Source organism: Equus quagga, chromosome 13 (genome assembly GCF_021613505.1).
Source record: "Equus quagga isolate Etosha38 chromosome 13, UCLA_HA_Equagga_1.0, whole genome shotgun sequence".
NCBI classification, from domain to species: Eukaryota; Metazoa; Chordata; class Mammalia; order Perissodactyla; family Equidae; genus Equus; species Equus quagga.
This window is the reverse complement of record NC_060279.1, coordinates 47,386,585-47,398,170: the sequence shown is the minus strand read 5'-3', so window position 1 is coordinate 47,398,170 and position 11,586 is coordinate 47,386,585. Positions and strand designations below refer to the sequence as shown.

At 57.1% G+C, this 11,586-nt stretch overlaps 1 protein-coding gene across 4 annotated transcripts in view; it reads right to left on the bottom strand.

Annotated features, from left to right (window-relative positions):
- Nucleotides 1-958: 958 nt before the first annotated feature.
- The window catches only part of ADCY7 (adenylate cyclase 7), a 48,179-nt gene continuing 37,551 nt past the window's right edge, over nt 959-11,586 (bottom strand). For all 4 annotated transcript variants that reach the window (XM_046682598.1, XM_046682595.1, XM_046682597.1 and 1 more), the window contains 12 exons: nt 11,133-11,230; nt 10,112-10,196; nt 9,565-9,690; nt 8,609-8,707; nt 7,794-7,987; nt 6,859-6,949; nt 6,325-6,480; nt 5,556-5,702; nt 4,922-5,026; nt 4,511-4,625; nt 3,806-3,930; nt 959-3,588 (listed from right to left, as the gene is read on the bottom strand). In XM_046682598.1, the coding sequence (XP_046538554.1) occupies nt 3,442-3,588; nt 3,806-3,930; nt 4,511-4,625; nt 4,922-5,026; nt 5,556-5,702; nt 6,325-6,480; nt 6,859-6,949; nt 7,794-7,987; nt 8,609-8,707; nt 9,565-9,690; nt 10,112-10,196; nt 11,133-11,230 (1,488 nt within the window). In that variant the 3' untranslated portion in view covers nt 959-3,441. The remainder of the gene's footprint in view (nt 3,589-3,805; nt 3,931-4,510; nt 4,626-4,921; nt 5,027-5,555; nt 5,703-6,324; nt 6,481-6,858; nt 6,950-7,793; nt 7,988-8,608; nt 8,708-9,564; nt 9,691-10,111; nt 10,197-11,132; nt 11,231-11,586) is intronic.

Here is an 11,586-nt window from a genome sequence, read left to right as displayed (position 1 = left end):
TCATCTTGATGATTTATTCAAAAAGTGGCCTTGTGAGGAGAGCATATCACCTTGCCCTTTGCCATACTGAGCAGAAAGCTGGAGTGGACCTGGGCAGAGTTCTTTCAGAACAGTGATGACACTGCTTCCTTCCTTCACAGACAGGGCTAAAACGAAGAAACTTTTTTAAAAATCCCCATCCAGTGAGATTTTTCATTGTTATACCATGAAAACAAATACACTTCATTTAGAGTTTACTGTGTGTCCCCTACATACCTGCTGGGGGACAATGTCCTTATGGAGAAGGATTAGGTGATGAGGTGTCCCCCCCCCCCCCCCCCCCCGGGAAGAAAAGCATACCAGGGGCTTCACAGCACTGACTTGTCTGGTGTTCCTTTTCGGTTTATTTTTTCCATTTTTGAGAGAGTTATTTGGAACTGTAATAAAAGGATGAGCCAAATAAGATAACAGACTAAATCATCCTTGATACATAAGGGAAGCACCAAGCTTAAAGGGACATGTGCGTTTCTATTTACTATCTCTCACAGGCCACCTGTGCCTCAGCCATGCGCCCTGAACACTACTCATGTCCTGCTGTCTGTGAAACAAAGGTCCGGTGCCGAGCAGTTGAATTATTTGAGTAGGAGACCATGAGACCTAATCCTCTTCTGTGACCAGGCCCCACATTGTAGCCTAGTTCACTGAACACATTCGGTAAAACACCCAGGCAGGAAGCCATTTCCTTTTTATAATCTTGACTTTGAAAACTAACATGTAGCAAGAACAAGCAGGGTGAAAGACAATTAATTGATTCTCTCAAGAGAGTTAAAGATGACCTAATCTTTTAAAAACCTACTTAAAATCGTATGCCAAAAGAACTAAAACATCACTTCAAATGTGTATTTTTCAAGAGTTTTTAGAGTTTAATTTCTCAAATACAATTCAGGCAGTAATCAGTTCTTAAACTGTAGATCTACTCAGCTAAGTTCCTGAAGACCACGAAAACAATGCAAAACACTTGAGGACACTCAGGTTTTCCAGATTGCTCATTTAATGTATGAAAATCTGAACAAAGTAGAAACACTGGCACTTTATAAAAATGAAATACATTTTGAAACAAACGTTACAGCTGTATAAATATTCAGTATACAGAATAACCGCTAGGTGTTTGCATGCACCTTCTCAAAGCATATTTCTGTACATTCGCCTGTTATATACACAATGCACACAGGGTGTTAATGATGATCTTTTCTGTGAGGAAAGTTTCCTAATAAGTGAACCAGAAAACTTCTGATTTTCACGAGAGTCAGTGAGGCTGCCTGCATAGAGACTTTGAGCAAGTCCTCGGCCCATAGAGAAGGTCAGTGTTAGAAAAGGCACGTGTCCTTTCATAAAACAAAACGACGCCAATGAGGAACTGGCTTGGTAGTCAGAGAACAGATTTATAAAAATAACTGCAGTGATTTGTATGGTCAGTTAGACACCATGATCTGAACATCAAAATGAAAAACTTACAGAGTATTCTTTTCTGAGCACAGTGCTTCAATTGGAAATAAAGAAAAATACTTGAGTGGTAACCAGTTTTTTAAACTCCCAATTGGGATTTCTGCTGCTGGCGAGCTTGACTGCCGCACAGCCCCGCAGAGAGGCCCCGCACGCTGTCGCGCGTCTGCCCACACCAGCGGCAGAGCCTCTGGCTCCCAGGAGAGCCCCGCGGAGCCGCCCTGGTCCCATGGCTTCTGAGAGGACGTTTCCCTTGCCAGCTTTTTGACATGAAGTTCCTTTATACAGCAGGTTCTTACAATTTACTCATACCTACTCCAGTTACACGCAGCGCCTCAAAGCTGCCACCAGCCCACCCAGCACCTGTGCACATTAGAAGCAGCCCCCTTCTCGGGCTCATAAGCCCTGCAGGACACGGCCCCCGCAGACAGCAGGTTGAGTGTCAGCCCCTCCCTGCCCCTGGCTGCACACAACTACTCTGCAGCTAGGGTGGCACCTTGTCCCGAACCCCCCCATCCCAGGCAGACCTGGCTGCTTAGTCACCTGTCTCAGCCCTGTCTGATCTTTTGAAGTCTCCTGTCTGCAAGACTTTCAGTATAATTTCAGGGGTTCACGGATGACGTCTAGCTAAGAAGCCCTGTCATAGTGAAATCAGCTGTCTCAGCAATCCTGGGGTGCTCTGGGCATGAAGCAGTGAAGTCAGTTCAGAAGGAATGGCACTGTCTGTCTCACCTTGAAACAGGTTGCCCTCTCTGACTGAGGTGGAGCACTGTAAGACACCATCTCCCAGACCTGGCCCTGTGCGCCTGCCTTCGTCCGTGCAGTTCCGAACCAGAACACAGCACCCGTGACAGGCTGGCTTCCCGGGACGGGAACTGTTACACGTGTGTATGCTGAGTAGCTCCTAGTTTTGAAGGGCTTCAGACTTAGCTATGAGGACAAAAGAAAAGGGAAGACGTACTACAGGTTGTCCAAATTCTCTCTACACAGACTCCAGTCCTTTCCGACATCGAGACTAAGACATAGCTGAAGACTGCAGGGGAGCACTCAAAACCACCTGGGCAGGCAGGGAGGGGCTCGGAGGCTGTGCCTTCTTTCCTAGGCTCTTCACTTTCTGAGCCTAGCCTCAGAATGCTGGCATCAGGGCTGTATGATTCCAAGCCAAGGCTACGCGCCTCTTGCCACGAGCCACATTCCTCAGCACTCCGTCCCCACAGCTGGGCTAATCCCATAAGCTCACACTGGACAGCAGTCCTACTTATGTGTCAGTGGTTAAAAAAGCAAAGAATACACTGAAGGGAAGATATTTTGTCTAGCATCTAAGAAGTCACTAAAAAGGATAAAACCTCCTAACAATGTATCCATTTAAAACAAACACATGCCAGAGATGACAAGAAATAACACGTGTCCATTGTGGTTTTTCTCCTTACTGTTGGAAACCATTTATAGGTTTAAACCACCCTTTTCAATTCTCTTTCCAAGAATGCCTGTATGAGAAATGCAGAATCCTGTAGTTGGTCCACTGGGAGAAGGGAGTCCCCGACCCATCCTGGACAGCTTGTCTTGGTCTCATACCCTCGTATAGCTCCCAGGCCGTGAGGGGGATGTGTGTTCGAGTCAGGCCCTCAGAGCTTCTCCACAGCACCTAGGGGACTAAGGATCTAAAACTCACAAACAAGCCTTTTCCTGCTGTGCTGGAGGCTGCGTTGCAGACTCTGACAGCCCAGAGGGTCCGCTGCCTGTGCGTGATAAGGCGCAGTGGTCGCCTCAAACTGGGGTCTGGCGCACATTCCAAGAAATCCTCTAGTGCCAGTCCAAGGAAGCCGTGCGCGGCTGTCAGGGTGCTGGTGGCCAAACCCTTGGAATGCCTCTGTGACTGGTGTAGGTCCGAGTCTTCCCCTCGCCTTGCTTCAGGGAAGGAAGTTGGCTTCCAGCATGTTCTGCACCGACCGAAAGCCTTCAGTTGGGCCCCAGCCCTTGAAACTTGGCAGTGTCTGTACAGACAAAGTAAGTCCTCAGCTCGCCTTTGCCTTTGACGTTGATCAGTCCACGGCATTCACAAGAATAACCTAGTCCCTGGAGGATGGCACTTGTCTCTTCGGTAACCTGAAAAGGAAAAGAAACCCAAGTCTTGAGAAGCAAGAGGAAAACCTGCTGTGGGCAGGACAGATGGAAATCAGCCAGCAGGCAGCACGCAGCACTCATGTCTGGCTTCCCTCAAGAACTTCACGGTAGCATCACGTGGCTGATGGACGCCCAGGTCCCCGCACTTCTGGGGAGTTCTTGCCCCTTCGGTCACGGGTCTCCCCAGAGGGGCTCGTACCTGGATTTTCCCAAGTTCCCCAGTGCTCTCCATTCGGCTGGCAACGTTAACCGTGTTTCCCCAGATGTCATACTGAGGTTTTCGCGCCCCGATCACTCCAGCAATCACAGGCCCGTGGTTTATGCCTGAAGATGACATTTGCAGTGGGTAGTTCAGAGAGGCAAAGCCTCTGGCAACTGCCCTTCAGGGAGGCCACAGAGCACTGACAGCACAGCTGGAAGGAAGCTGCACATCTGTGCCAGAGACCAGACTCGGCTGTGCAGAAGGCACTCCCTGGGAGTCCTGGCCCAGCCTTGGCCTTGCTCAAGATGTCTGGGTCTGAGGATACTCTAGTACCTGCTAATCTCCTCCTAACAAGAATTTGCTCCCTGAGCACGACCCTCTCAGCTAACAGAGACCAGTGAGGTTAATAACTTTGCTTTGTTCTCAGTGTATTTTAAGGTCACCTGTTCACAGCCAGTGATTTGTGATTCTTCATTTTCTGTAGTGATATATTCCTTAAAAGTTTCAAAAGTAACTTTATAAATACTATACAAAGAAAGAGTAATTACTGAATCCCTGGGGTTGTGAGACAAGAGGGATTGCTAAAGCTTTTCCTAGCAGATGGTACGGTCTGCTGGACAGACCCGGGTGGGTTTGCCAGGAGGCAGGGGCTGCAGCTCGCCCACCCGGAGCCCGGCCTGGCCCACCTCCCCGGGGCCTCACCGACTCGGAGGCGGAAGGAGTTGAAGGAGTGCCTGTTGATGCCGTCCAGCTTGCTCATCAGGGCGATGCTGAACTCCACCATGATGCCAATGTGGGCGTGCTGGCGCTCCAGGTCCTGCGGGACAGAGCCCTGCATGTGGGCCGCGGGCACCCTCCCTCCCCCCACCTCGAGAGCACCGGGCCGGCCAGCACTGCGCACCAGCATGGGCATGGAGCCCACAGGGAGGGCTCCTCCAGAGGGCCCAGGACCTGCCCCCCTCCGGGGGAGGGGCCGTCTGCCCCCAAACACCCCCCTCAGGCGGAGCCGGGAGCTCCTTTGCCCTTGCCTCTCACGGGGCAGGGCCGGGGACTGACTGTTGGATTTCCCCTCATGTGGGTCTGGGACATGAGGCCACCAGAGTCGCTGAGTACCTGGTTGTCGTGCCCTGAGGGGACACTGAGCCCTGCAGCTGCCATGTACGTGCTGCCGATGGTCTTGATCTTCTCCACACCACTGAACTTGGGCTTTAGCAGGAGCTGCAGGACAAGGAAGCAGGGCCATCCGACACGGCCGCAGCCCAGGCCGCCCAGATTCCGAGGAGGGGGTGGGGTTCCCACGCCCCCACTTCTAACACAGAGACTTCTCACACCTAAGGACCAGTGGGGACACGGCCCCTGGGTTCTCTGCCTGCCCCTCCCGCTGTCAGTCTTCCTCGACATTCCCATCTGGTCCCCCCTCTCTGAGGAGCAAACTCAGCCAACAGTATCTACACAGGAACATCGATTCTCCGCAGCTCAGAGCTCAGCCGAAACTGCCTGCCTCTGAAAGGGTGTCAGCATCAGCCCAGCTGGAAATCAGGCTGTTCCACAAGGACCTAATCTTAGCAAGTCGCCCCCACAGAGAAAATAACAAAATAAATCCTCACTGAATAAAACAAAGAAAAAGGCAGATTTGTACCCTTTATAATTTGTGTACTGTCCGTTCCCCCGAGGGAACCGCAGTCGGGGCTTAGAATGCCCCTGCCTCCTGGCGCCGCCCCCTGCTGGGCCGGGTCACAGGCCATACCTCGTCAAAGTCAGCGACAATCTCGTTCAGCAGGCGCAGGCACTCCAGGCCTTCCTTGTTGACGTCACACTCAGTGTAGAACACTTTGAAGTCTGGCACGGACGCAAACATGACACAGACGCAGTCGTACGACTGATGGTACCAGTCCTGGATGGGGGCAGGAAGACATGGGGACCAGCCCTCATGCTGCAGGAGCGGATGTTCCTCAGCTGTCCGCTGAGCTCTCGAGAGGGCTGGGCCAGCGCGCCTCAGCCTGCCGGTCCCTGAGCCGCGGCCGGGGACTGTCAGGAGTGGGAGAGTCTGACTGGCCGGGGCGGAGCAGGCTCAGGTTGGTTTGGCTCTAAGTGCCTGGGTCTGTCCCGCAGGGGTTGGGAACAATCAGGAGACCCTCAGTTTCCTTCCCTGTAACTCTCACTGCGACACAGAGTTGGTGGAAACACATCTTCATCAACCCAGACTGTCCAGATTACAGATACCTGGTCTGGTCCTCACAACGGTGCTGCTAGCTAGGTACTGTCAGCCCCGTTTTACAGACGCAGAAATCAAGGCCCAGGGAAGTGAGATACCTCGTCCATGGCCACACCCAAACCCAGGCCTCTGACGCCGAAGCCTGTGTCCTTCCAGCTGACAGCACCCGCTGTTTCCCGAGCGCAGCAGGAGCCCCAGACCCTCGGGCGCACTGAGCAAGCACCTGCAGCTCCCGACCCCAGCCAGACTGCACTGTGTCCCAGGCCTCCCACCCAGGAACGAGCCCTTCGTCGCCCCACACCTCGTTTAACTTGTCACCAATGAAGTGGGCGGCCACGTGGGCTGGCAGCACATTCTCCAGAAGCAGGCGGTTCACGTTCTCCATGGTTTCAAACTCCTCGTGCTCCTTCTTGAACTTCTGCTTCCACAAACAATCCAAGCGGCAGTAATAGTCAATCTGCAACAGCGGGACGTCAGTGTGGCGGCCAGTGAGCGAGGGCAGAACACGCACCAAGTGGCTGGCGGGCACGCCTGTAGCCCTGGGGACCACTGAGCCAGCTCGTCAGCGCTCCCACCCTGCACCCTGGCGACTGTCTCCCGCCCCACAGCCGCCTCCCCGTGAAATCCCAGTCAGTGATTCACGGTTTGCAAGTGAGCCACGAGACTGCCTGTCCCCCGTGTCCTGAAGGGAGGGGATGCAGGGAGAGAAGGACACTGAGTGAGGACCCTGACTGGAGCCCCCCGGCAGCTCCCCTCCAGGACGGCTGCTGGCCCCTGCGCCGCTGCACATGTGCGCGCCCCCGGGAGGAGCGCGTGTGCGGGGCTCCCGCCTCACCTGTCGGGACAGCAAGGCGAGGGTGACGTAAAACAGAACCAGGGCGAAGTTGATCGTCGTCTGCAGGTCCCTCCACGAGCAGGAAGGGGAGCTGCCGGGCACGGAGGGGAAAGGCGGCCGTCGTCTCCGGTCCCGTCCAGCCCCCCGAACGCGGGAGGTGGCGTGGGGCCCACACCCTCAGGGAAGAGGGGGCCGGACCGAGGACACCGCCGCCCGAGCCCACGTTCTCACGGCGGAGACCGGGAACGAGACGGCTGCAGGCTGCAAAGAAGAGGGTCCGGGGCAGAGGCGGACTGGGCGAGCAGGGTGGCCCTGCTTAGGTGACATCGCACTCACACCTGGACGACAAGGAATGGCCACGGCGGAAGGAGCAAGGGCACCCGAGGCAGGCGAGGAGCCGCGGGAAGGGGCCGCGAGCCCCTGGGGGAGTCGGCGCGCAGGCTGGCAGGAGTCTGCAGGGGCAGGTTTTACTCTGGGTCCCCAAAGTCCAGCCTTTTAGTTCAAGGGGAGCCAGCCCCCCCCGCGACCCAGAGCCCCCAGAATTACGCACACATCGGCCCTTCCCTTGCCACAGGTGTCACCCACCTGTCCAGGGACGGACCAGACAGCTGTGGAGATCCAGGACACGGCTCAAAGCAGGGACCCGGTTAGAGCCGAAGCCCCCTCCCCGACCCCCAGCCTGGCCTAGAGCCAGGATAACCCAGGTGGCTTCCATGGGACCAGGAACGTCCCCTAGAGGACCTGCAAACGAGCCACCCTCCCTAGCTCTCAGCACTGCGGACTGCGGACTGGGCCCATCACTTCCCTTCGAATGCCACGAACGCAAACACCTGAGTTTGAAAGGACCTCGAAATAAAACAAAAGGTGCAGCCATGGGCCACAGTCGAGACAGGCAGAGGGACTGGGGTCCCGGCAGTGAGTGCTCTGGGCCTCACCTGAGGGTGCTGTTGGTCTTGGTGACGTTGCCCAGGCTGTGGCCACAGCAGCCCCACTGCCAGCATGGGGCGATGTTGAGAAGCACCAGGTAGGCCACCAAGGCCACTGTCAAAAGCACGACCTTCAGCTCCAGGCTCATCCGCAGGAAAACAGAGCAAGCCACAAAGGCCAGGATGCAGCTGCAGGTGTAATACTGGGAGAGGGCATGTGGGTCACCAAGAGGCCCCTCCTGGACCAGTGGTCACCAGATGGAGGGCCGCCGTTAGCACTGACGCACGGAGCCCCTTCCCCCTTGGGGAACTCCATGAGGGGCCATGTGTCTTCAGCATCGCTCTCTTGCCTTGCTGACCGCCCTTCTTAACAAAGAGCAGCCAGCAGAACCTAAAGCTTTCTCGTGTTGCGTGTTTACTTCCATGTATGGCAAGTGAACTCATTCAAAGGAAAAAAGGTAGAACTGAAACTGCAGGTGGTGTGTGGACATGACAAAGGTCAGGGCAGTGGTATGCACACACCTGAACAGCCCCCTGCCTCAAGTCCTGCCATGAGCTTGCCCTTCCCAGAGTGCATCTCTGCCCACGTTACTCTCCTGCTCAAGATCATGCTGTGGCTCCTGATTGCCCCCAGAGTGAAGATCAAGCTCTTCATCCTAGCACTCAGGCACCACCCTGATCTGGATCAAATCTACCTCTGGCTTCATCTCAGAATTCTCCCCCACTCCCTCCCCATGACACAACCACCTAAAACCCCGCTCTCTCTACATGCCTAGTGAGGACGAGCAGCACCAAGGGGCCAGGCCAGGCCAGGCCACACTCACCAGGAGGAGCTCGCACAGGGCCTTCTCCCTGCTGCTCACAGACCTCAGGTTTGTCTCATTGCCAGCAGGCAGCTCCACGGCTGGGAACGGAGTCAGCGGCTATGGAGACAGGTATCCGTGAGAGGTGGGCCAGGGCCGAGCGGGGTGGGGGGCTCGGGGGCCGGAAGGGCTGGGCCGCGGGCTCTGTGAGCATCGCAGGCGTCCCCTGCCAGGCCCAGCTCTGAGCACGGTCCAGAGCCGCCGCGCCCCGGCTTCTCACAGCAGCCGTCCGCTCCATGGCAGGGCGTGGGCAGGCGCGGGGGAGAGAAGGGTGTAAAATGAAGAGCTGCGGACACCACGCCCAGAGCATCAGAGGCTGAGTCGGGTGGGTGGGGGAGAAGCTGCTGTCAGCGTTTTCAAGGAGCCCCTTGTCCCCAGGTGACGCTGAGGGAGGTGGTCACAGAGTCTTGAGTGTCGGGGACATGGAGGTGGGGAGACCCTGGCTCTAGGTGTTGGAGCTGGCCGGACTGCCTGCAGCGGCGAGCATGTGAACACGGCCCAAGAAGCAGGAGCTCAAGTGTGCTCCCAGCCTGTGCCCAGGGCGACGCAGCCCTAGTGTGGAAACTGAGTCTCAGAGAGGTGAGATGCGGCTCCCTAGGGGGCCGAGACAGAGGAGGAGGACGGCAAGGACGCTGTGGTGGTTCAAGACGTCTCGTCCTTGTGGGGCGGGCCACGTAAGCTCTCGGGGCCCCGTGTCCTGATTTGAAGGAGGTAAGAAGCTCTGAGCGTCCGTGGGACCCACAGCGCCACCCACAGGGCCCTGGACAGGGTGACACCAGATGCAGCTGTTAGGCAACAAGACAGTAGAATTCTAGAATCTGGAGGTTCCCAGGGTCAAGGACTGGTGCTCCACCCAGGAAACACACCTGGGCGAGAGGACTCGCTGCCAGGGCCCACCTCCCACCCCCGGAACCTACCAGGTTGACGATGGCAATGGTGAGCAGGCTGCCGATGGTCAGCACAGCCAGGGACAGCCGCAGCAGGGGATGCGTCTCCACCCTCTCAGAGATGGCCCGGAGTGTCCCCCAGGCTGGGCAGCACCTCTGTGGAGTCACGGGGTCAAGTCACCCAGCGCCAGCACTCAGACAAGGAAGGAGAGCCTGCCTGAGGCCTTGCCCGGGGGCCTGCGGGCCAAGAGCCCAGCAGACGGGAGAGCTCCTCTAGGGAGAGTCGCGGGCACACTGTGCCCTGTGCCCAGCCCAGAGCTCAGCACCCATGAGGTGTGCAGACACAAGGGACATTATCACTCTCAGGTCCTGGACAGCCATGGCCCCTTGGGGGCCACCAGCAGGCCTGGGAAAGCAGAATTCTTGGGAGAAGGTCCAGAGCGCTGCAGCAGGAGGGGTAGGGCTTGGCAGCACAGGCACAAGGGAGGGCTCCGGGGGAGGGGCGGGGTGGCCAGCACCACCACAGCCCTACACCAAGCAGGGCCCGGCCAGGCGGGCCAGGGGCTGCCCCACTCACCAAGATCTCGTCAGCAAAGCACAGGCCCAGCACCAACCCCAGCACGCAGGCCACCAGCCCGAAGGACACGCCCAGAGCTGCCATCCTGGAGAGGAGGAAGGAGCCCAAGTTCGGAGGCTCACCGGCCCAGAGCCAGCAATAGGCCTGCCCCGCCCCCAGCACCCACTTCTTGGGCTCATGGGCACCTCCGCCCTCTCCCAAACTGCTCTTCTGCCCTCAGCAAAGCGGATCTTTAAAAACCGTGGCCCAGCTGCCCTACTAACAACACGCGAGGCCTGGCCACAACATGAAGACCGTGATTAACAGCATAGCCCCCTTTCGGGGCCACATGTTTAAGAAATGAGCGATCCCGGAGCCTTTAGGCTCACATCTGGCACACAGGTACCCTAGGAAAGTGCTCCCCCTTTTGCCTTTCTTAAGCACATCCTAAACCACGATGCTAGTGGGCCCTCTGGCCTAACCGCCCTTCCCGAAGGCACCAAGTGGCTGAGCTTCCTCTGTCCCTGTGACCTCACACCCCTGTCCCTGCCCCCCAGTAGGGACCTTGAGGCAGAAGCACAAGTCTCAGCAGCTCCTGATGTCCTGGCCACGTGCCCTGGGTACGGCACAAAGCCCGCTGAGCCTGTATTTCCCATCTAAGAGGGAGATGATGGCAGCTGCAGCTTGAGGAGCCCGCCCTTCCAGGATCCCAGACGCCTCCGGCAAGGGTCATAAACTGAACTGCCTACAGGGCCACACAGGTAACAGGTGACTTCGGAGGTGAGAGGCCTGTGGGAGTGGGAAGCCTGCAGCTTGAGAGAGCAAGCACGTTCAACTAAAACAAAATATAAGCGCTGCTGACTCCACGTGTGGGGGCCACAGCCCCGGGACTCTGAGGTCTGAAGGTACTAAGCTCTAGCAGCCGGCCCCTTCCTGCTGGGCACACAGCTCCTTGCAGGTTTTCTGGTGGATCCTGCAAGGTCAGCACCCCTCCCAGCCTGACCCCAGTGGGCTTGACCATCCTGCCCACCCCCTGGCTGACCTGGGCATCAGCAGGACATGGACGAGCAGGATGCAGACGAAGACGAGACTGGCACAGGCAAAGTAGTGACGGGCCCGGGGGATGGGCGCCAGGCGGTACTGGGGGCAACGGAGACTGTGAGAGGGTGGCTGAAGCTCCCTGCAGGGCACTTACTCCGACCCTTTCTCGGGCCCCACCCCAGCTCCAGTTAACCACCATGAAAACCACTTGCACCCCCAAGCTCCAGGTGAGGCACTCCGTCATTGTCATCATGAGCTGTCCTTTCATGTTTAGAGGAAAGACCCTGCCCCGCCCCCCCACCCCCCGCCCAGGTCTCCAGCTTCATTTCCCAGGTCCCTGGAAAGCTCGTGGCCCCAATCTGAGGATGGAACCGAGTCTGAGCTCTGCGGCTACTGAGCCTGGGGCTGCCGGTGGGGATGTCCTGACTCCACCCCGAGGGGCACGGCCGGCAGCC